The sequence below is a fragment of the Schistocerca serialis genome, chromosome 2 (assembly GCF_023864345.2).
Source record: "Schistocerca serialis cubense isolate TAMUIC-IGC-003099 chromosome 2, iqSchSeri2.2, whole genome shotgun sequence".
Taxonomy (NCBI): Eukaryota; Metazoa; Arthropoda; class Insecta; order Orthoptera; family Acrididae; genus Schistocerca; species Schistocerca serialis.
This window is the reverse complement of record NC_064639.1, coordinates 630,421,081-630,446,536: the sequence shown is the minus strand read 5'-3', so window position 1 is coordinate 630,446,536 and position 25,456 is coordinate 630,421,081. Positions and strand designations below refer to the sequence as shown.

At 40.0% G+C, this 25,456-nt stretch overlaps 2 protein-coding genes across 9 annotated transcripts in view; both read left to right on the top strand.

The window, feature by feature from the left end:
* Positions 1–17,258, top strand: part of LOC126457688 (uncharacterized) — a 48,679-nt gene extending 31,421 nt beyond the window's left edge. The window contains exons 1-3 of one of the 2 annotated variants that reach the window (XM_050094196.1): positions 2,017–2,163; positions 10,780–11,007; positions 16,926–17,258. In XM_050094196.1, the coding sequence (XP_049950153.1) occupies positions 2,136–2,163; positions 10,780–11,007; positions 16,926–16,987 (318 nt within the window). In that variant the 5' untranslated portion in view covers positions 2,017–2,135 and the 3' untranslated portion in view covers positions 16,988–17,258. Of the gene's footprint in view, positions 1–2,016; positions 2,164–10,779; positions 11,008–16,925 lie in introns of those variants that run through there. The other variant, XM_050094197.1, reaches the window with a different exon arrangement.
* Positions 1–25,456, top strand: part of LOC126457690 (uncharacterized) — a 358,927-nt gene that overhangs the window by 210,660 nt on the left and 122,811 nt on the right. The gene's annotated exons all lie outside the window — the stretch shown is intronic.

The window sequence follows — 25,456 nt, the reverse complement described above, 5'->3', positions numbered from 1 at the left end:
TCTGAACCCTGTGAAGCGATGTGAAGTGTTCTACATACTTCTTCGTTAGTCATAGGAAGAGCCAGGGGTATTGGTCTTGTTACAACCCCTTTGGGGAAGTGTAGTGCAAATGAATTTGATCATTATCTTAGCTCTGTATGGCCCACAACATCACTGTGCACGAGGTTCAAATCTATGTTACTTATAATCCGTCTTGATTGTAAAGATGTTTATTAACGTGGACGGTTTCGGTGCCTCTAGAACCACCTTCAGATCTGCAAATTTCGGTTACAGGACGCAGCATGTGAAGGTTGTTGCTTATGGATGAGTTACTCCTGTAACCGAAATTTGCAGATCTGATGGTGACCGAAACCATCCATGTGAATAAATAATTTTAGCAGTCAAGACGGATTATAAGTAACATTGTATAACCAGTGATTGTGGTATAACACCAGACATTATATCTGTTATTGCAAAATGTGAGGTTCAAAGCATTAAAAAAATTGTTTCACTTCATTTTTCTAAGGACAATGTGACATAATCTTTTCACGTGACTCTACTGTATTATAACTAATATGCCATTTACACTAAAACCCAAAACAATTAAACATTTCTCATGTTAAATACGTATGTGTACCTCTGTGAAGGTGTTAGTGAGATGTGACGCGTCGTCTCCTTCTCTATAAGTCGTTCCTTGGGTGACTTTCCCTCTACCAGAAAGGTAGGGGACAAGGTGGTAATTCGAAACAATTTACACACTTTCGCTTCTAGCCAGATGAGTACTTGATCTTTAAAATATTTTCTTATTCCTTATCCACTTCATTGTACTCCAGTTTTTTCCTGCATTACAATATTTTCTCTGCCAAATTGAAGGTTTTCCTATTTTCCAAGTCACAGCATTGTACTTTGTTAAATTATTTCTTCTTAAGGTCAACGACCGACGCAGCATTCCGTAACCGTCAATACTTTATATAGGATGTCTTTTCTAAGAGTCTTTATGTGCCTTTCTCTGGAGTTATAGCAAATATTTGCCATTTCCGTTTGGAATTGTGTAGCTAGGCTGAATCCTAACAAATAATGCAACTTGTATTTCATATGACGGCTAGTGTCTACAGAAGGCGTCGGCTTGTTACCCGTTACATACAACATGATTTTTTGAGGAGGAGAATTTTACGTGCCAATTCGATAGAGTGCGCCCAAATTTAATCCAGTGCAATATATATGTATAACTTGGCATAATAGTCTGTAACTAAAGAATTAACCATATATTTCAAATAGAGTTAATGCATTATACGAGACTTAAACGTGTAGATCTCGAAAAAATTACAAATATTGCACAAAACACAACCTTACGTCTGAGAACAATAAAAAAAATAGAAGATGGTGGAATCTGCTTAGGTAGTCTCTAGAGTACACTCCGTCATGTGATTCTAAGATTGGTAACTAGACTGTAGTATCTAGGTGCTTGAGTTCCTGGGAATACTATCCTCTTGGCACAAGAGTTTCCTCTTCAAAATGGAAAGCTCTTTAGACTGCAAGATGAACTTTATAAACGATCACTGACTTCTGTTCATATCCTTTCATCAGGATTCGAGCCGTATTGCATTAAAAGATAGGCTTTATTGAGAGAAAAAAAAATTTTCCTTACGCACCTGTGCCTAAACTGAGTTGTACTAATGCTAAAACATATTATCAGCAATTCCTAGAAACTCGCTTTAGTAGAAATTTGTCTTCGCATTGCGGATTTGACAAGTATTGCCAATAAGACGTGTGTAAAAATATCAACTCAACTGTGTTGGTGTGCCGTGGCAGTTAATTTCCGTAGACCCTGTCGTTTCGTTTCCTCGCCTCTATTAAAGTGTCACACAACGCAAAAAGAAGGAAAGGAAAAAAGAAGCTAACTAAATGACCCAGAACGGTAAAAAGTGTTATTAAATGCTGTAGTTGTAATGTTGATTATAATTAGACACTGCGAACGATAAGACGTCCTTTCAAGTACAAGGAAAGTCAATCTGCTGCTAGTTGCTGCAACCAGATTTCACGGAACGGAAAATCAGAAGGGAACTTGACGATAACATTCGGTGATGGCATCGGGTGTCTAAACATATATAAATGAAATTATAACGCAGACATCTGTTATAGTCCTGTCGAGTACAATGAAGGCTTCTCTGTTGCTTGTTGCTGGTAAGTATTGACAGAATTTATAAACTTTCATTCACGATAAACATTTTTTCCTTACCTCAATTTTACATAATTTCTCATGTATTGATCCGTTTGAAAAGCTATTTGTACAATCGAGGAAGTACATTTTATTGCCGCAATTGGCGACGTAAAATTCGGAATGGAAAACACCTTAGAGGGTCGGGAATGTTCTAGGACGATTTTTTCATATCCTTTGCTCGTGAACAATGGTAGTTCATAGATAGTTGACGAAAGGTATTTGTGTTGCTTATATGAAAAGTATTAATGGTTTGAGAGTGAGACTCAAGCAATTACAAATATATATATTGTAGGTACAGCCTTATTAATCTTATAGGTGCACCCGTAGTAATCTTGTTAGAGTCGTGGAATATCAGTTTGACGATGAGGAGATTGAGCTTGTTCAGCATATTCGTAAAGCCCTCGAACTCACTAAACAAAAGAATCATTCTTCGTCTTCTCTGCCATCTCAGTCCTATCGATTCAAGACGGACGAGACGGACACAGCAACCTACAGACATTGTGCTTTGAGAACCATCTCTTTCGTGGATGAATTTCATTTCATTAAGACGTTTCCAATAATTCTCACACTCGCAACTGCATTTCCTGCAACCAGTTTTATGTGGTCGTTCCACTTTAGGTCTCTTCGTGCAATTACTCCAAGGTATTTCCTGGTTTTAGTGAATTTTCGCCAACAGTGTAAATGACGTGTTGTGGGTTTTTTCACGTGTTTATGCGCAGTGCAGATTTCCATATCCCTGCAGTCTTTTAACGTAACAACCTCGCTACAGACATCAATGTCGTCCGCGAAATATCTTATGGAATTTCCGTCGGTACCAAAGGATCATTTACGTAGAGGGTGTTAAGAAAAGTATTTCATGCACTGAAAGATGATTGTATGGTCGAAACAAAAAAAAAAAAAAAAGAATCCAGTAGACTTTAAAATGCATTCCTTATTTCGAATGAACACTTCTTAATCTTCGCTATTATGAAGCTTATCTCGTCTACTGTAAGCTGTTTCCGAATCGATCATCAACAGAGTGCAGTAAGCAACTGAGTAAACCAGTGGGACCACATTACATTCTTGTTGTATCATAACATATTACTCACAGATACTCTCCCGAGTATAAAACTGCACAGTCAGTAGGAACAAAGCATCTAATACAAAGATCGATGTTTACCGACAGAACTTAGGCAGTTACAAACCGATCACTACTACACAAGTGTTTTGCAGTGTACATCAACGATAGAAATGTAAAAAAAAAAAGGGAGGCAACGAGCGGCAGCCTTCCTGTAGGACGTTGTCTGGGTGAATTTAGAAATCAGAATAAAAGGTTTCCCATCTCCAAAACGATTAGAAGCTACATTTGGTAAATAGCTAATGACACTGAATTCACGCAAATGCTGGAAACAAAGGTAATGCGGTAAATAAACAGAATGCCCCTGCGCAAAGTTAGATGTAAAAAACACGAGTAAAATAAACGCTAAAGATGTTAATTAGTAATCAAATAATTTTAATAAAAAATTTAACTGCGACTAGCAACACTGCATAGAAACTCTAATGCGTCACACAAATCACGATAATGCTGTCTCTTTGAAAATATTTAGTCGTGACCAGAAGTAATTAATTCTTTATCTGATACTATTCGAATAGTGCCGTAGAATTTTTCCTTCAGGGCAAATACCTCTTGCCAATACTAGTGTTGTGTAGAGATATATCATTTACAGGACACACCATAAAATCAGAAAAATTACTTTGGCTACAAGATAGCCAGTTTACGTTTGTCACTCAAACGTGTATTGCACTTATATCACTTTTCGTTTCAACTGATTGCTGCGTTAGCATAGCATTGCTGCACGATATAAAGAACCGTAGCTACTACAGCTTTCTATTACAATAACCACTTGATTGAAAATGAGTGGTCAATTTAACGGATCCTTTTTTCTTTTAACTATATTCTTCACTTGACACTTTTTCGGAAGTTATGATAAGAGGATACGATTACGTTGATGGCTAACGGGTTGGGTCAGTAAAGATTGGTTTGACAAGACAATTCTAGTTTTCCAAGAAAGATACTATTATACTGGCATGCGTATACCACAATTATGAAACTACTATATGGTTCTTACTTTGCGATGAGTTGCTTGCAGTGCGATGTAATGCTTATTATGATATTCAGTATAGACAGTAGCCTCTTTTTGATTAGCAATAAGCTTGAATAAACTTGGCCCATACTGCTTTTTTCGTTAATGCTAAATATTTTCTTGGACATGTGCTACGCACATACACGTGCTCCCTCACTTATGTCTTACCTTCCCACTTATTATGACACCATTTCCCGCACAATTTGTCATTCCTGCTCCAAGACACACGTCTGTACAACAATGCACATTGTACGCAACGCACCCCTCTGCGCATTCTTACGCCTACGATATTATCGTGACATGAAATGTATGTCATGTTTCTTACAAATATAACATCCAAGCCATTGTCAGAGTATTTACTACAACTTGACATAATTATTTGTTATTTATTCTTCCAGCATATATTACAATCTCATTTACGATGGAATTCGCAAGTACATACAGTTTCAAAAATGGTTTTAAACTTATGAAATTAAGTATCTGGAAAATACGTGTGGCACTGAGTCGTAGTTTTACAAGCTATTACATAGGGCCTGCATTTGTGATCAAAATGGAGTTTGGTATTTTCCTTGAGAAACAGCAGGCTTCAATTTTCTGGCAATTACAGGGAAAAAACTACAATGTTTTTCGTAAGCTGTTCAAAATACGCACCGGTTCTGTTAGAAATAAGGTATCCGCTTCACTTGCAATGAACTGTGAATACGGTTTACGGTATCACCAAGTACACATAGCTCTAAAAGTATGGATCTTAGAGCTCATGTCTTCCGGATATTTTGCTTGTGTTTTCATTTAAACTACCACCTCCCAGACTACGGAATACATTTTCTACGCTGTGTATATTGTGAACAGTTATAGACATATCACAGCTTCTTTCCGACTATCACTTTTGAAAATGGTTCAAATGGCTCTGAGCACTATGGGACTTAACATCTGCGGTCATCAGTCCCCTAGAACTTAGAACTACTTAAACCTAATTAACCTAAGGACATTACACACATCCATGCCCGAGGCAGGATTGGAACCTGCGACCGTAGCAGTCGCACGGTTCCGGACTGACCGCCTGAATGACGAGATGAGTGTGAACAAATACATGTGTGGGGGGAGATGTTATGAGGAAAATTAAATGATCAGACAGTACAGAGGGTAATTTAATGAAAAACTTGTTACAATTTTTGGAAAAACTGGTTACTAAACACGTGAGTGCTTAAAGAGTATTATTAATAATTGACAGTTGAAAAACAGAGGTGTTTGTTTCTTTACTTCTCTCTCTCTCTTTGTATGTGTGTGTGTGTGTGTGTGTTTGTGTATGTTCATTTGAATTATTTCTGCAGTGAATTACCGAATAAAATCATAAATCAGGTCCAATATCCGGTATTCAAAATGGTTAAAATGGCTCTGAACACTATGGTACTAAACATCTGAGGTCATCAGCCAGTAGAACTAAGAACTACATAAATCTAATTAACTAAGGAGATCACACACATCCATGACCGAGGCAGGATTCGAAACTGCGACTGTAACAGTCGCGTGGTTCCGGACTGAAGCACCTAGATCCGCTTGGCCACCGCGGCCTGCTATCCGGTATTTTCGTACATTGTCCACTAAATAGCATTTCCGAACTGTATCGAATATTGTTCGGAATAATTCAAGGAACGAGGCTTAGATGTGGGCGACATTGCCCATACTGTGATTCCGAGTTGATGAATGCCGTAAGACTTTAGTTTGCTGAATCAATTTTGTTTCTTACGGAGGACACTTCCTTCCTCCAAAACGATCATTATCCGTGGGTATAAAAGGGGTTGTGCAACGACAACGAGTTAGGCATTCAATCATGTGTGCTTTTTTCGAGTCGCTTGGAATGCTTTGCCGCTCTTTCGACCTACGATTAACTTCTGCTGGAAGGGGAGAAAGTTGTGTATAGGATCTTGAAGACATTTTCTCACATCCAGATACCTTTCCACTACAGAGTGATATTAGTTGATATTGCTCTATCAAATACGTGAATGTTGACTAGGTGGGTCTTTTGAGACAATTCAACGAAACCTAATTCTGTGGCGAATCAGTTTCAGAAAAGCGAAATCAGTACCTCGACCTCCTCTCCTTGATTTGTGGCGAGGGCGACAGTACGGTCAAAGAGTGACTTAATAAGTGAAGTAGATGTATATACTGTAACAATACATGTTAAGATTTTTTGTCAGATTGGTTAGTGACTGTGTAATTTAAATGTCATGGCTGCTTTCGGGATTTGCTTTTAACAAAGCTCCGAAGTCTTTTAAACGTGTATGAAGCTCTTATTGTTTTGACAGAAACTTAGTAACGTATCATTCGAACTGTGGCGGGCCTTTGCATTTCTATGGAACCTTTTTCGGCACATACAGGTCTAAGATGCCGTTTGCAAATACTCTTAGAATTTACCATTTTGTGCTTCACACCCCCATCATTCAAGGAGCTAAACATTCGATCTTGACAGTTAAAATACACTGCAGCTAAATTGCTGATATTTCCGCTGAGCTCGAATGCTTTCCTATCTTCATTAACATTCTTTTGACACCAGAAGCCGTTGAATTTGTATCAGCCCAATGATAATAAATGATTCGCGAACTTTGATCTTTTCGCAGAACATGTAAGAGATTTCCCTATTAGTCGCTTCTGTAACTAAAATGCTGTAGGTACTTGTCAGAAATGGAATGAAATGAGCTTATGGAATTTGTCAGAAATATTGTCCAGAACGGTCTCATACAAAACCAGCCAATGGCACCAGTTTTAATCGAATAGCTCTTTCATTTAATAGCTATATGCATTTTGAGAGTTAGTGACTGGTGTTGCAATCCTTTTACACTTGATAAGTAAAGAAGCATAAGGCTGAGATGTGATACATACTGCAATGCGCACACAACACCTCTTGTAGGAATGGTGAAAAGAGGACTCCAGCTTTATTTAAGGAACAAAAAAGATACAGCATTAATTACGTTTTGCTAGCTTAGGACAATAGTTTCCCCATTTTTTTCACTCTTCTGTGTTGTAGCAACAAAATTTTTGGATCATTTGTGTGCGTGTGTGATATTAAACGATTTTTCCCATGAGGTCCCCTGTTTACGTTCTCACTGCAACTAAAAAGACAGAAAATATAAATCTTGCAATGTAGGTTCTGCTATTCTAGGAAAATATTTTTGGAACATCTTCTTACGCATATCATTCCGCCTTCACAATATAGAGACTGACTCGTGCTTAACACTGCATTCACAGTGTTTGTTTCTGTATATTGAATTGTAACATAAGACGTCACGTTCTCCGTTGCCTCTATGAAGTGTTAGGTGTGTTGATAGATAATTTTTCTCATGCGTCACATTTCAAATGTTTCTTTAAATATTATAGGAGGGGCTTACAAACGTAAGACGTATTGCAATAATGAACAGCAATGTAAAATGCGCTACTAATCACTAACTAAACAAACTACTATCCAAGGGGATTAAAGAAAGGTAAAAGATAAGTACGAGCAGGCAAATAAAAAACAATGTTAAACAATACGTAATATGAACAAATAAAACAGAGGGAGAATCATGTAACAATTAGAAAGCAAAATAGGGGCCATATAATAAACGCTATGGAAGAAAGCGAGTACAATGAAAAAACTCTTATATTCTTTACAGATAACTACGTAGTGAAACTGGCAACAAGTATCCAACAAATCAATTGCATAATAAAACCAAACTGCAATTACTGGAAACACACTTCTAGATCACAGGGTATAAAGAGAAGTACAAGAGCCCTGAAGTTACCATATTGAGATCTCATTCCAAAGAACAGACGGAAACATATCCAGTCATGTTAAGAGCAAACTACAGATCCAACAGCGAGAGGATGCATTGTCTTCTTGGTAGATGCCACTGTGCCGAAGAACATTAAGCTCTATGGAGGGGTAGACAGGGTCCCAAAGCACAAACGCATACTAGTTTAGATCAATTATGTCGTCTATTATGAAGAATCACGGACACGAATACATTCCCAGACCATAACACTCCCTCACTCATTGCAGGTTCTTTGCATTGAGACGTTTCACACCGTACGCGCCACCCGCCTTATACCCGATCGAGCATAAAACGTTTTTCGCCTAAAACGGCCATTCAAAACAGGTCCAGTTCAGGTATTGGAGTGAATATTGAAGGCTTCGTCGCCGATGAAAAGCGTGAGCGTTCGAATCTGGGACCTGCTGTGGACGCCAGTAAACAGCAATCTTCGCTTAATGATTGTTGAGCAGACACTGTTGGTAACCCATTGGTTCACCTGGGGCGTCTTTTCCTCGACTGTTGCATGCCTGTTCATCCGTACACATCTGCGCAGCTGTCTTTCACTCCTGTCATCTATGGGCCATGCTGCCCCACTGGTCATGGCGTCGATTTTGGATCGTGCAGTTTTGCCATGCACAGTACACTTTCAGCAGGCCGACACGTGAACAGTTTAAAAACTGAAGCGTGCATCCACCCTTGGTCCGAAAGGCAATAATCATACCCATTTGGACGTCAGATAAATAACTTCTTTTTGTTTTATGACAACGATTCTACTGTCCCCCGCGGCTCCCTGACGCGCTTTATATAGCTTCCACTGTTAGTGTTGCACCCTACCGTCATTGAGTGGTTATCTCGTGCTGATGCCGAACAAAGGCGGTGGTCACATTTCTGTGACAGATCCATGTATGTACTAGTATCTTGGACTTAACGTAGATAGTGAAAGATCTCTGATGCCTCCGTCATAGAATATGCGGGCTGTTTGATGTCAGAACCAATGAAGAGCCCAGCTTTTTCAGCCAAATATCTGGCTAACTTTTAGTGGGGCAGAACCTTACTAGAAAGGGAAACATTTCCAAACATAAGTGAGGAAAGTACTAATATTGTCAATCTATTTGTGAGATAATATCAATCCAACAAGAACTTGAAAGACAACTGCATTTGTATATTGGAGTTAGAAATTACTGCGAGAACTTGTCCGACATGAACGTAGTGTCTATGTCACTGTTGATTCCTTCTTTTTTATTTTCTGGGACATGCGGACTGTTCAACAAATGACCAATCTTTCTGTTATATACATCATAGCTAATTACCGTGTGGGGTGTTAGGCGGACAGATTGGATTCCATTACCAACCTTATGGGTAGCGATTTCCAGTTACAGCATTTAGCTTATAGCCAGGAGAGTATTTAGCATTATTCAATGAAAGTATGTAATTTTAGTAGGGTACACTCCGTACAAGGGATAAATTACTCGGGGCAATCGTAGTACTGCACTTATGCCATTGTTGCTCCCAGCTGGAGTGGCAAGAGTATTCAGCCTTCGTCGAACGGATTTCAACTATCAGGTTTTTCCTAGGCCACGTGTCTCCTGTGCCAAACGCAATTATCGTATGATAGTTGAAGCCACTAACGATTAGCGTGACGTATATGCTGCGATGTATTGGTACTACTCTTATGTAGTTCAAATAATCCATGGGATGATGTTAGGCACTTACCACATTTGAGCGCTCTTTGGATTATTGGGTTGATATTGTAGGGTCGAGCGGTGCATGCCTGCTTTCTTACCACGTCGAAAAATTATCTTTGCCCAAATTTTAGCGAAGCATCACCGAGTAAAGCGAATGCAAGCAAATACAAGACGCATTAAAATAAGTATTTAAAAGTGGTAAAAAATGTTAGTCTCCAGGAAAATTGTTGTAGCAAACGTCAAGATGCTAATTCTACAATAAACTGATATTTTTTCGGACAGTGAAATAACTCACATTGTCTTCCTACGATTATTGCTTGAGAATGAAACGAAGTAACAAAGACTATCAAATGCAATAAAGTTTGCGGGATTGTGTATATTAGTGTTAGTAATTTCCAATTTATTTATTAAGCTGGGACAGTCAGTAAAAACGTCCCCTGTCATCGATTAAACACAAAATATTCCCCAGTTCGTAAATAATTACGGTTCACTATAGAGTTCAACGTATCAGAATTCACGTAAACATGAGTAAATATTATAATTTAATGATAATTAATAATAATTACAAATTATTGGTGAAATTTCCGTCCTACCTGTTGTATTTTCACCCAAGTGTGCATGCTCTCGTATTGCGATGCAGTACGTCTTCATATATTCTTCATAAATGTCACAAATATCCGGTATTCCCTTACTGTAGCTTCACTGAATGTAGTCACATGGTTTTCATGTACGTCGAAAAGACTGTCAAACTCAGAGTCACACTATGAGACAAAATCAGTATCATTACCAAACGGTGGAGATATGTTAGCAAGTGGAAGGGTTCGTGGTAGGGGTCAGTAGAGTTGCACTATACCTCAGTTTTGTCACGCTAGCAGACGGTGCACATATAGCATACAGTAGTGTCGAAGTCGTAACTGGGAGAGTTGCACTAACAGCCATGAGACGAAATAGCGATCTGTAATTACGTTCATCGATTTTTGCAGCACTGCTAGCAGTGGCGGAGGTCCACGGACAACCAGAAGAGTCGACCACCGCCAGCATCGGAAATGAGGAACTAAGCATCGGCAATATCACGGCTGAGAGTAGATTTCTGGGGAGGTCGTCTTACACAGAAGATGACGATGATACCATTTGTGTCGCAGCAGACAACAAGTTCTACTTGTATGCTAATTCGCTGAAGCTGTATTCTTGCTACAACCAGCTACCGAAAGGTAAGTTAATTCAAATACCTCTATATTCTGTGCATTTTTGACAATATAACACCAGATTGTTTTGCATCATATTTTGCCAACGATTCTTCCTTCAATGTGAAGACATGAATGAAACCAAATTATCAAGGATCAGTGACTACCCTTACCTCACCGAAATTACGAAATTGCAACTTTTCATGATTCTCCACCAAAACCATTCAGAGCAATTTGCTGTGCATATTTAGTCTACCTTTTACACTAACTTTCTTTTCCGGTAAGACTGCTGCATGTTTTTAACTTCTACACACCTTTGAATTCTTTTACGGGGATTATGTCATGTAACGCGACATCAAGTTCGAAGTGGGCTACAATTTCAAAATTTTACGAAAAGATATTTGAACAGGTGACGTAAGCTGCCAAAAGTGCCGCGGTCCATAGCGTGTAGTTAATTTTCACAGTGAATGTATTGGCAGCGTTGTACACACATATACTAAGTTAAACACTATAAATCGATAGGGAACGTACACTTTTCATCGTTCTCTGTAGAAGGCCGAAAAGTGGGTTTGTGTGTACAAACAATACCCGTCATACGCTTAGGAACAAGTAGAAATAGGCTTCTAACTTTAGAAAAGTTTAAAATTTAGCGACGCGTTGACGTAGTGACGAAGAAATAGGTGAATTGGGCAATGATAAGTGAGCGTTCTAGATTACATCTTATCGGAAACATAATGCTAGCATTAAATTAGGGCACACACTTATTCAGTCAGTTACATATCTACAATGTAATATCAGATCGAAATATGCTACTTACGGACGATGAAAAATGTACTAGTTATTAACCGTATAACGATTGCAAAAAATGTCCGAAATTTCAGGCATTTATAAATAGCAGCATACCTCACATTATAATTAGTAGTCAGTAAAGGCCGAAAAAAGAACCTGGTAAAAGCACGTTACTTAGGCGACACTAAAGTATCTCGAAAAAAGGATAGGGAAGTGGCGTTGTCGTAGTACTACTTAAGATTTCCACTGAATTAGAAATTATGCCTGCATGCATGTTGGTTACCACGGGAGTAGCGGTTACATGAAAGTTAAGTAATGAATTTGTAGACGGAAATGTCTAGAAAAAAAGCGGGAAATTCTAAATGTATAGTAAGTTTGTTACTATACAACCATGACATTTTTTAGCTTGGCTTTTCGTGGCCACTGTTGTAGGCAGGCTGATACATTGCAGCCATCAGGAACAGTGGTCAAGGAAAATGCACCTTCTATCGAAGCTTTCAGGAGAGCTGTACTTATTTTGTGAAATTATTCATCGTGTCCTAGCAAAATATCACTATTAAAACTCACGTTGAACCGATCGAAACACCCCAGTCCCAGGTGCAATACTATTGCGGACGATTAATAAACAGAAGGTTGCTTCGCATCTCGCACAAAGCTGAAGTCCGTAACTTCACAGAGATCGTGCAGAGTCACATTGGCGCAATTTCAAGAGAATAATTTTTCAAACTCTAACAAAATGTGGATCTTCTAGAGTTGTGGAAAATGAAAGGTCTCACCTCTACAAACTTTTGGTCTCTCTCAAAACAATTAACAATTTGGTCATCTTGCGCTCTCCACACTCTTCATCCTGAGTGATGGATAACGGTACCGGATTCATTCAGTGTTTCTACAGGGTGATATTTTCCAACGTGTTGGATCGATGTGCCGATGAGGAACAAATAAGGTCTAAAGAACTTTTGTCCGGAAATGCTTTCCGCTGTTTCCTTGCAAATGATCGTTTTTCAATTATACGTTGTTACAGAGAATGCGAACTAATACGCGCTGTACCAGGCAGCCACTGTTACAGTATGTGCTGAACATTGTTTACATGTGCCATCAACGCATGCATGTACGCGCCGTAGCATGTTCTGTCTCACAAGTTGTCATCGGCCAGGTCGCATCCGAACAGTGTCAAAGGCAGTATGAATACGCTGGTCCAGTGCCTCCATGTCTGGAATGGGCTGTGTATACATTATACTCTTGAGATGGTCATTTGCCTCTCCGTAAGTAAATACCATGTCCGCCTTCTCTCGATTCGAATACGGAACCATTGTGTATAACGCCGTATCACGTCCACCATAAGGTGAAAGTGAATCGGACATAAAATTACTAATTACGACGTATGAAGAACAGTACCGCCCTTTAGGAGGAAACCATGCATATGGTAACTGTGGCTACGTGGTACAGCTATTACTGGACCGCAGTCTCTGCAACAATGTACGATTCAACAAAAGGGCTCTAGCTTGGAAACCATGCATATCCGAAAATAAATTCATTGGAATTTTCTGTTCCCTAATCTTCTATTCGATGAATCCACGATGGAAGAAATCACTCATTATAATTCCATACACGTGTATGTTCGTTATATTTCACCGTGCCATCACATTTTAACATGAATCATGTATTTAGTTTAATGCAGGTCGACTTGTATTCGACGTACTCAGTTTTTCGTACTTCTTCATATGTTTCATATTTGGTGTGCTATTTTCATGTAGACGTAAAGAGTGTATTGCTTAATCGTTTAACGTATTTAAGTGTACCATGAGAGACCTTTAGACATATAGAGCACTGACACGTTATCAAACGAATCTTATATTACTATAAAAATTGTCTAATGTTTCCTGCTTTATTCTCTCAGAGATGCTTAAACGGGAGAACTGTCTGCCTCCGCTCTTTCGTTTGAGTAATTTTATCCCTTCCCGCAGACACAAAAAGCAGAGAAAGTTGCTATTTTCAGAAACGAAGACAGTTTTATTATCATGGGAACCGCTGGTTCGATAAAATGCGCCAGGAGTGTGTGACATACGATATGCCTCACTGGCAGCCCAATAATACTGGTTTAAGCACACACAGAAGTTACAGCAACTGATGACTGGCGATCTTGGCTAGCATCCACCTCGTGAACCCCCTGACAATGAAAGGAGTCGGGTTTTCACTTGGACCAAGGAAGAGAATGGATATATACCGTGACAAACACATAGGCTCATTTTCGACACACAAAATACGATTGCCCGAAACGTCACAGATTCTTTGAAATTTTCAAATGCGTCCGTTATTGCTGCACATGTGAGTTAAAAAACGGTGGGAACTTTGAACATCAAAACGAACACACACAAACACACACACACACACACACACACACACACACAAAGAGAGAGAGAAGTTAAGAAACAAACACCTCTGTATTTTCAACTGTCAATTATTAATAATACTCTTTAAGGACTCACGTGTTCAGTAACCAATTTTTCCAAAAATTGTAACAAGTTTTTCATTAAATTACTCTCTGTACTGTCTTGTCATTTAATTTTCCTCATAAAATTTCACCCCACACATGTGTATGTTCACACTCATTCCGTCATTAACTGTCGCCTGACACATGAGTTTACAAAAAAGTTTAACTATTCCTTGTCTCTTGTTTTTCGTCAATCACTAACTGCTAACTGACTAACTTAGCTGAAAGTAGCTACCATTCCCCTAGGTGGTCACCATTCTCCATTACGGTTGACACTATTCCTGCAGAGTAGAAGAATCTATCTTTCATGATATGTCTATTGATGTCACGAATCTGGGTGTCGTGCGCCAGCGTCCCCTTAACGTTCTGCAGCTACGTAGCTGAAGGAAAAGCTACTACCATTTTAGCGAGATGCAATGCGAGTAAAAATATTTGATCAATAGTATGCGGACAACAATATGAGAACACTCGACTGATAGGAGAATATATGTTTATAAGCAAGATCCTAGCAAATGATGCTTTACCTCTAAGTGGGATAAATCTTCAGTACGATGCAAAAAACACAAGTTCATTTACTTATTGATCTCAGTAACCTCCATCGTAAAGCACCCACGGCTAAACACATAGAACACTGGACAGACAGTTGCAACGTATTGAGGGCATGGAACAAGTACCATTCGTGATTAAATACAACAATGGAACTCGAAATGCCCCTCCCCCCCCCCCCCCCAAAAGAAAAATATTACAGGAATGGTTTGTAAGAAATAAGTGATATTCGATTGGCGACTGGGTCTTACAGCGGCCGTGATACTATCAAACATAACAGGCAATATTCGCACATACATCTTGAGCAGCATGGTTTGACACTTCAGAGGTTTCGTACAAAGACGAAATTCTCTACAAATAATTTTTTCCAAATACATACTACTTTGTCATCGAGAATGTTTTCTCAGTAAGTTTTTTGAATTCAAAATCTCTTTCGTTAGTTCACAGCGAATGAACTGTACTCTGTGACGTCTCGCTTTGTCTCGGCTCGATGGTGATGGTTGTACCAGTTTTGCGAGGAAATTGCGTTGTTAATTGTCATTCCGTCGAGAAGGCGACGCTACGTCACGTATTCAGCAACTACACGTTGTGTGTGTGGTTTGAGGTTTTCGGGCGCTACACAGCGTGGTCATCAGCGCCCATACACGATGTAATTATAGAGATAACATACCGTTGAGCAATGTTAAGAATGCGTCGTACTTCCGTGTAAACTTATTCCTGTTTACAGTTAAAATGTCACTAAATCACTTCTCACTTTTATGATATCCGAAGTATCAGTCATTTCCAAAAATGCACTTCAAATATCCATTAAATGATGTACGCCACTCCAAGAATTAATGTTGGATTAAAATATAATGTTCTTCATAATCATCTGTCCCTACACTGAACACACTCACCGATTTTTCATTCAGAGTACTGGGTCTGTTAGCATCGGCAATTCTGACTTTGACGATAGCTTCTGACAACACGGCTCAATTCTAAGTTTTCCGTGATTGCGTTTGTCTGTTGCCTACTCAAGTCGAATAATTGAGTTTATGTCGCGATCAGTCTCATTCTGTGTCCTTTGATGTTCGTGACTATTAAGTATCATGAAGGCTAAGTCCCATCACAAATCAGCAATCTACTATCCCGTTATCTGTCCAAACGGTAATCATGATTTACTTCAGTCCAACGTCTGACTTCCAACCGTAAACATGCATACTACTATTGCAACAGTTCAAGAGAGAAGTGAAATTAACATCTCCATTGCCGAATTACATTGTAGTCACACCTAACTTACAGCTTGATGCGGCTACAGCTCTCTCCTAGGATAAATCTTATCTTTGGTCAGTTTATAGTCTGGATTCAAACTTCGTAAATAATAATTTCTTGAATTCTTTCCTTAAAGTTTCTGTTTAGTATCATATAGTATTCATTCATTCAGTCCTTTCTTTATGATAAGTATTAGTACTTACGTAACATTCTTGTTAATCAAATTGACAAGAGTGTAAATTTTTTTGCAGTAGCTGTCATCGCTGTTAAGAAGACTAATTTTACGGTTAGTGGAGACGGGCAGTTCTGACCATTCCCAAATCACAAACTCTGGGATCGCCAGATGAGATCCCACCAAACGAAACCGAGGTCCCTGAGGTTATCGTCATCTGGCACGTCACAGGATACATGTGTTGCTTACTGAATGCTTCACACGCCCGGAGGTTACCCCCCTAGAGGAACTTAGTTCTAGTGACATCCTCAACTTTCGAAATACGCTATAAGTTAGGTTTACTCGCGTTTTCAATCTTCCAACGGTCTGCTATAGTACCAATAACGAAAGGAGCTCAGTGACACAGCACACTTGGCAGCAGTTACTACGGCTGTGACATTATTACGGCACTTATAATAACATTCTCCGCCTATTAAGCATGTCTTCGTAAAATGTAGGACAGAGATAATTACTGGCGGAACCCCACATTATCTCTGATGCACAACCATAACATAATGTTGTCACAATGCTGGGAATGAGATTCATGCTGCCTGTAAAAGACGAAGAGTTTCAGTTGTTTTATCACTAGTAAATTTAAACTGCTATGTTATTTTTATACTTCCTACCTCTATTAAAACATATTTCAATTCCTTGCAGTGTACGTGGTGAAACCAAAGAGTCAGTGCAAACCATACCTGTCAGATTGTCCCAGGAACTAGGAGTATTGCAAGTCCGTTGGCTCAGCTTGAATCGTCTGCGAGGGAGTGAAGACAAAAATGGCTGGCCTGCCCACTGAAGACATCTGCTGTTTACAGAAGAGCCAAGAAACTGCAAGAGCGTCAGATCTTTCTGATTACTTTACGACATGCTGTATATCTCATTACTGTAAAGATTATTGTTAAAACATCACATTTGTATTCTTTTCATCTTTGTGTTGTTTCGGTAATAGTTGTATGCTGACGCAATATAAGTGCAGTTTCATAGCGCCAACTGTTATATTTAAAAAGCACAAGATATTTCTCTATCTACAGGTTCACGTAAATACTTAAAAACATAGGCTTATTATTAATAACATCAAATGCATTTCATCCATTATTCACTCTGACCTTCTATAATGCCAATATCCAGTTCCAAACTTAACATACTGCCACGAGGACACCGGCGGCCGCAGCAAAGACTTACGACTGACGCCACGGCTTCGCCTTACCTGGCCTGGGAAAGAAGTGAAACATTTGTAATCTAGAGGAAATGGTGTCATATCTCACGGTTCTACATGGACTTATTGCAAGCTATTATGCAAAGAAAACTTTAAAAAAATCACGCCAAGATGCGGGTTCAAATTATCGATGTAGTAAAAGTGACCGTGTAACGTCTCAATTACTAGATCTTCTCGATTGAAGCTTAAGCGCAAGTGCGTGCTCAAAGTGATGACTCCGAATTTTTATACGTGAAAACTTATAAAGCTTTTTAAATCCAAGAAAAAAAGCATGATGCAAATGGAATGCTACAAAATAGTGTTATATCAAAAAACAGAAAGATATATCTAGGCAGGTAAAAAAATCGTTATCAGTTGGGTTAAGGAAACCATACATTATAATTTATTCTGTTCAGTACTAAAATTAAATGTAAATCCCAAATGGCCAATAATCACATAATTTGCTTGATAGCGGTAGCCAACAGCAAACACGATGAAGAAAAATTGCTGCACGTTTCGGTCGGCATTTCATTGCTCAACCCAGTTCAATACAAAAGTGTATCTACTTAACCTTAGGCGACTCACTGGTTAACAGAAATGCTATTCAGAAAGTGAGGCTCTGGTAATGCTGTTACTGCATGCAGCGAGGCTAAGAGCAAGTAGCACTAATTCTGCGCTGAGGTGAAGGTCTCCCATTAGCTCAGTGAGATGAGAAAATGCTGTGGGAATCGGAGACTCAGACTCAATGATGTTCATGTTCAGTTTGCGCCAAACATTCTTTTTCAGTTAAAGCATCAAACAGTATCCAGTTGACACCTCCAATTGGGGTTGTTGTGTTTTTCTTTCTGTCTTTACTTAAACATTAAGACATAACATAAACTTCTTACATGTAAGACGTCTGCTTTGCTCTGTCCATGAGATAATTAAAAACATTTTAAATTAATAGTGCACACAATAACATCGTCGGTATCCAATGAGGTCCAAAAAAAGCAATACACTAAATTGCACATTATGTTACACATTATAATTCCATTCTAGACATCCATCACCCAGGCGTGTCTTCACAGTGCTGGAACGTAGACACACAAACAAATTTCATTTTTGGGAAAGGTATTCAACTACCTTGTATTTGCAAAGACTTCGCATCTAGCTGGATCATACGTTGCTGGACCCTTCACAACACGTCTGCATCAACTTTTGTTAAGTTTGCCTCCCCCCTCCAGTCACACACTCATACACCAAATTAGACTCCAGTGGAGTCCAGAACATCGAAAATCCATGACCGATTCATTTCCCTGGTAGTGCTTGTATTCCAAAGTGTGGCAGTGTATCTTCGATCCGAAAGCTAATGTGTAAGTGAACACAAAGAGAAACCTTTAAAATGCATCGTGGAATGTATTGCAAAGGAACTAACGACGCAAGGCACATGAAAGTTGTCCAGTAATAGGTAAGGAATCAACAGCACTTCTTTGACCATTCTAGCCTGTAGATTTATGTTGCTGCATCACGAACACAAGCCATGTGCGGGCGTGGTATTTGGAAAATTTTCTATATTTCATGCAGCAATGGCCGGAAGGTAGTAGTTAAGGAACCGAATGTCATATCGGATGGCTTTCGCGGGTGACGTTGATATTTAGCAAGCTGCTCTACGACGCATGTATACGACGTAGCACTTGGGAGGGAATGCAAGGGACGACGAGCACTGTATACAAGTGTGATGAAATCAGGGCTGCACAGGGAACTGACCTGCTGTGAATAACCGATACCTTGTAGATTGAAGCGCACCTAATGAACTGTGTGTAGGGACCAAAGAGGGCTGAGGGAACCTAAAGTTGTAAAAATCAAAGAGCACTCCACTTGTCTCCTCCAGAGGAAATACGTCAGGGGTCTAGCCCGCAGGTTCAAGTGGGGGGTAGTTGTGCCGCCACTATGTCCATGTTTAGAATCCGAGTGAATAACAATGGTTTAAATTGCACGCCAACGTCGATGACAATCTGGCGATGAATTTCGGCGGCCAACCGACCCGCTGAAACCAATACCATACTCCGCTGCACGGACACGCAGTAGATGTGACGGGGAGGTTTCGCACCTTGGAGCTGCACCGGCGCGAGGAACGAGATGGCCTCCACCCTCCGCTCTCTGGGTGATATCGTACGGCGGACTGCAAGCTGCCATTCGCTGGGGCGGGTCGGGGGCACCAACTAGCGACCTCCCGGGTGAAGAGCAATCTGCGGTCTCTCAAGAAAATGCCCTGGCTGCCAAGGCTTACTACGATGATGACGGCCAGTTATTTTCCCTCCGGCGCTGTACGTGGGGTCCACAAGTTGTGCTTGAGGGAGCAGCCAGACACGTCCCAGGCTACCTATGCAGCCGAAACATGCGGTGACCCCTTAGCCGTGACTTGAGCAAGAGCGCTACGTCTGAACCGCTGGATGGCCGGATGCCGATGCAGCAGGTTCCACCGTTGGTATTGGTGCTGATCTACACATGGACGCCACGTGGCTCCATCACTGGGATCAGTGAGAGGCCTGCTGTTTAACTTCGATCCAATGAAGTCAACGAGACAATTTCAGGTATTTCTCTGCATTCTTATGCGTAAGTCACTCCTCTCTACCAAACCGTACCTCTGTGTCGTTCCGACAACCCCTGAGCGCTACAGGACGGTTGTGAAATGTCATGTTAACATGCAGGTTGTTTTCCAATCAATAATGATTGTTGTGAGTTGAAAATAACTTCACAAGTGAAGCTAGATTCGTCAGTCCATCCCACGTTACTTTTAAAATGGCCAATATCTTTCACTTAGTGCTGCATCCATTCAAATAACTACACTCTTCCATTTCGGTCATCTGGCCATTGGTGCTGAATTAGTTTGTTATGATACAGAAACAGGTCATTGTGCATCACGTCAAAAACCAGTTTTTCACATATCTGGAACTGCTTCTGGTGATTTAGCAGAATGGGTTCAAGAATTGCGTTATGTGTAGGGGTAGGTTTTGTCCTTGGACGACCACTGTGCATTACTTGTATACGACGTTTACCCGTTTCCCAGAAGGCTGTGCTTCAGGTGACTATAGCCATTCTCATCAACATGGCGTCTTCTGTGACACTATGTAGCATACGCTCGTGCAACACCAGCCTTTTGATCGGAAAGTCTCAGCATCAAAAACATATTAAGATATTTATCTATTGTGCGTTTCATCGGGAAGCTGTCCTACATAAACTTGACAGGAATAGCCATGGTTGTCCACTCAGCAGTCAGTAGACACATACACCCAGGTTAATGGATCCCACTATCATGCCATAGGCCACTATCATTTTATTGGTCATTGTCCTGTGTTGAAATGATGCACAACTTACAAACTACGAGAGCTAGGGAACGGGAAGCCAAAAAATGTAAAAGAAACCTGACGTGGATTTGATCAACGGCTCTATGGGCGTGTAGGTTTGATGTTTCATCGGACTACTCAGTGACCTGCTAGACCCGGCACGGTTATGTGGGATGACACAGTCCTCTTTATATTCCAATGCCCTACAAGATGTGACATTGTTGATATCTAGTCGTTTTTACCCGTTATGTGTTTTCTAAACGCACTCAATCTTATTTAGAGAGATAAATATTTGATTGGAATCTGGTGAAAGATTTGCATGCTGGCATTTATTTGTCTCCCTGTATATTGATTAAGAAAGTTAGCCAACAATAGTATGTAGTAACCATTACTGAAATTACAATCGACTACAAAACAAGAGTGTTGTTCAGTGGGAGTTTTTGTTGTTTACGTTACGGTATGAAGGAGCTCTCCAAGCCTCTTTAGGTCTCAGAATGAGTCGTTTTAACTGATTCCTTTACCACGCAGGCTCAGACCACTATTTTCTTTTCTCCGACGTTCTATTCAGCGCCTTCTTAACAGTTATGTGATGTAGCAATCTAATCTTCGGCACTATTCTGTTGCACCTCATTTTAAAGATTAGTGTCACTTGCTTGTCTAAACAGTTTATTGTCCATGTTTCACTTCCATACACGGCTACACTCCGAACATTTATAGTCGATGTTAACATATTTCTCTCTTTCGAAGACAATTGTCTTGCCATTGCCAGTCTACATTTTATATCCCTCTAACTCGGCCACCATCTTATTATAGACGTCTGCATTTTTGTATCTTCTCCATTCGTCAAATAAATGCAGTATCGGATCCTTAGTGTATCCCAGCGTATACAATCTTCAAAAAACTTACAGAAATACAGGCGGGAGACATCTTTGACAACCCTTAATATTTCTACAGAAGTACTCCTGCCACTTTCAAGAGAAAACTGCAAATAGTAAGCGCTATGGAAACGAATTTAATATTTTAGTTTTCGCTGAAAGTCCGTAAAGATAACAAGCACACTGTCAGCACTGCCGCCAACACAAATATGGCCGCCGTCATGTGACTGAATCCGCTGGTTCCACGTGTGACCGATTCGTAGTATTAAATAATTCTCGTACGAAATCACGCGTATTCCTATTGTCTTTATGAAATGTACACCACTGCCCATTAAAATTGCTACACTAGGAAGATGACGTGCTACAGACGTGTAATTTAACCGACATGAAGAAGATGCTGTGATATGCAAATGATTAGCTTTTCAGAGCATTCACACAAGGTTGGCGCCGGTGGCGACACCTACAACGTGCTGACATGACGAAAGTTTCCAACCGATTGCTCATACACAATCTGCAGTTGACCGGCGTTGCCTGGTGAAACGTTGTTGTGATGCCTCGTGTAAGGAGGAGAAATGCGTACCATCACGTTTCCGACTTTCATAAAGGTCGGATTGTACCTTATTGCGATTGCGATTTATCATATTGCGTCACTGCTATGAATTACTTACTCCCTTCTTTGTACATCTCTTTCAAGTACCTCATCCTCATCGCTTTCCATTTAGAGAGATGTTTAACGTAACTTTTGTGGTGTTTCGATAACTTCTTCTTCAATTAACGCGAATTTACTTTCTTTGGCTGTACACAGGTAAATACTGCCTACAGCATCGATTACCCCTGGAGGAAAGATAAATTCATTATAACTACTGCTTTCAGCTTCATCAGTCTCTGACCGGAGCCCGTTTTTGCTATCTTCCTTTTTACAAGGTGCTAAAAATCAGCGGTCCCCCTTTATATGTCTTGGATTTCTTCGTCCTCCTCTAACAATTACTGTCAGAATCGTACATGTAGCTTTCCTCCTCCTGTGTATCACTACTTGTTAGTTGAACACCATCGACTTCAGCGACACTACAGTCAGTTGCTTGCGTGTTTTGGTCGCCAGTTGGACACTCAACCAGATTATCATCACTTTCGGAATCACTAGCATCATAGGGAACATCCTTTTCTACTGACAACTGATCACAATCGGAATGGGTTTCGTACTTCAGTTCGTGGATCAGGGGCAGTTTCATCTCCGAAAGTTGCCCCCTTTGGGACATAATGCAGTAATTGTTGTTTCCATTCGTAGAATAGGATTATCTCGTCAAAATATATTTGTGTATGCATCATTGTGCAATACATTTTTCCTATTGAGGGTAGCTCCCCTTCCCAGTCACTACGTCTCATATTCTGCTCAACCCTCCCATATTTCAACTCATCATACATGTAAAAAAGTTCCCCAAAATACGCAATTTCTGTCTTAATTTTCTCCGTTTCGGGATTGCCGTTAGACCCTGACATTTTTATTAAATAGTTGTCTTGCCTCACAAGTACACTTACGCAATCAAACAGAGACTGTCTCATTGTCAGAATCGGTCTTTGTTGTGCTACCTTGCAGCTTGTTGTCATGGACAATTGTTACCAAGTTCTGGTATTTGTGCACGTTTGCACACAGAACTTTTCCCAGAAAAGGTTTTATAAGTCCTGTCAAGGCAGCCATATGTGACCATACCTGCCGATTCCACCTTTGTCCGATTCGTACTACTCGTACAAAATAATTCTCGTACGAAATCGAAAGGAATAGTACTGTCTCTACGAAACGTAGTTGAAAAAGAAAACAGTTAAGAACGTACATCTTTCCCTACGTCTTTCTTTCTACTACTTTTGTTTAAATAATTACATTTTCGATGAACATATTATTGTTTGTTGATTGCTGATAATTGAAAGTCCATCTGAAGCCGTCCCGACGAAAGCGAACGCCCTTAGGAAGCGGGCAACGACCACACCTCCTCTGACACCTATGGACACTAGCACAAAAAACTTAACCGTGTCTATGTGGCCATGTTCCGCTACATTTCTCAAGCCACAATACAGCCATTAACTCACCCCCGCTAACTTAAACCTTACACTGTAAAATGTTATGACACTTATTGTTTATAAACCTTCTATGTTCAACAAAACGTATGACCGGAGTAAACTAATGGACGTTACACCTCAAGGCTGTCATTGAACGTGGGCTTCTACCCAAAGCACAATGTGGATGAAGGGGCTCGCTGTGCGAATTCGTTCCGGAACTCAGGATTGTACAATGTCTGACCTACCTGCTACAAGATCCATCCACACTGCAGTAGTACACCACAGCAGACCCGAAACCTTACCTTTGTTAGGCCCACTGTAAGAAAAACTATTCCTAAACTTTCATTTTCGGTCGCCACCTCTGATGGAGCAATTTTGAAGTCATTTAGCGTTTTACCTTTATTTACTTTTAGTGCCGATACTGCCTTTGAATGGCTGAAATTTTTTTTTATTTGAATTTACTTCGCAACAACATGGAAGCAAACTCGGACTGAGCAAGTGGCAGCTATCTTTACTTTTGAAAAACTTGTTACTCTAATTTTGAATTAGCAGGCAAAGCAAATTTAAATTTGTAGCAAAATTAATGTTATTCAACGGAATGTAGTTTATTTTGTTGAACAAAACGACCACATTTAAAGATGGTGTTATCAACCAAAGCAATTTCTTCGCTTGAAATTCCCCCTCTTTCTACTATGAAGCAGTTCATAATAATAATGAATTTACTTATCGTACCGTTTACTCAAATATTATACAACTTCTATTTTTTCGCCTCAAAGTTAGTTCACTGTAACCCCACACACGTTCTGCGATCAAAGAAAGAAGTCTATAGAATTACTGCTTGCCTTGAGTTGCGTGCTGGAGGGCTCATGGTACTGTTGGTACAACAATTTCGGTCGGCTCTTCACGTTCCCAGTGATGGACTTCCTTATTGATAGCCACTTCACAAGCAGCAGCCATCTTTACTCTTCGGAGGGTCGGCCGAATTCCCTTATAAAATTATTCGGATAATCTTGCTTTCCAATTTGCTACATACTCTAGACGACTTTGGAGCATAAAAGCCGCTGCCATCCGAATATTTGGTTGCACTTTTTCACAACTTTAGCACCAAATAAGCCTCACCTTAGCGGACCTATCGCAGCCCGATACACACGCTGTGAAGGCTCCCACGCAACTGCTTTTCTTTCCATCGTCTTCTCACTTGGCGCTCCTTTCGCCAAAGTCACCTTCACAATTGGTCACGTAAAACCCTTTGTACTTCCCCTCATCTTATTCTATACATTTGTTTATTATGTTAACCATGAAAATTAGCCCTACGGTGGTTACAGTCATTCGAATTTTTTCATTAAGTGGCAATAACATTTTCCTTATCGTTATTTATCAATTCATTTACATCAAAGAGCTTTGCATACAAACATAACTCTTTTACACATTCATTTGCTGACTCCCTTTACATCTCTCTGTAAAATCTAATATCGATATTTCAGCGTACCAGTACCCTAAAACAATGTTAAGAGGTATTTCAAAAAAATATGTAATTTTTAACGGTGACATCACACTCAGAAGTTATCGATAGTGAAATAATAATCACCAGGTGTTAAGCAAGAACTCTGTCCAGGCCTCCACAGACGTGATTGTCTCACCAATATGCCACAAATGCAAGGAGAGCAAGCGTCATGCTCCCCACCCAGATGATCCTTTACGGAAACCGAAAGTACACTGACCTTAGATGACTGTCGAAAC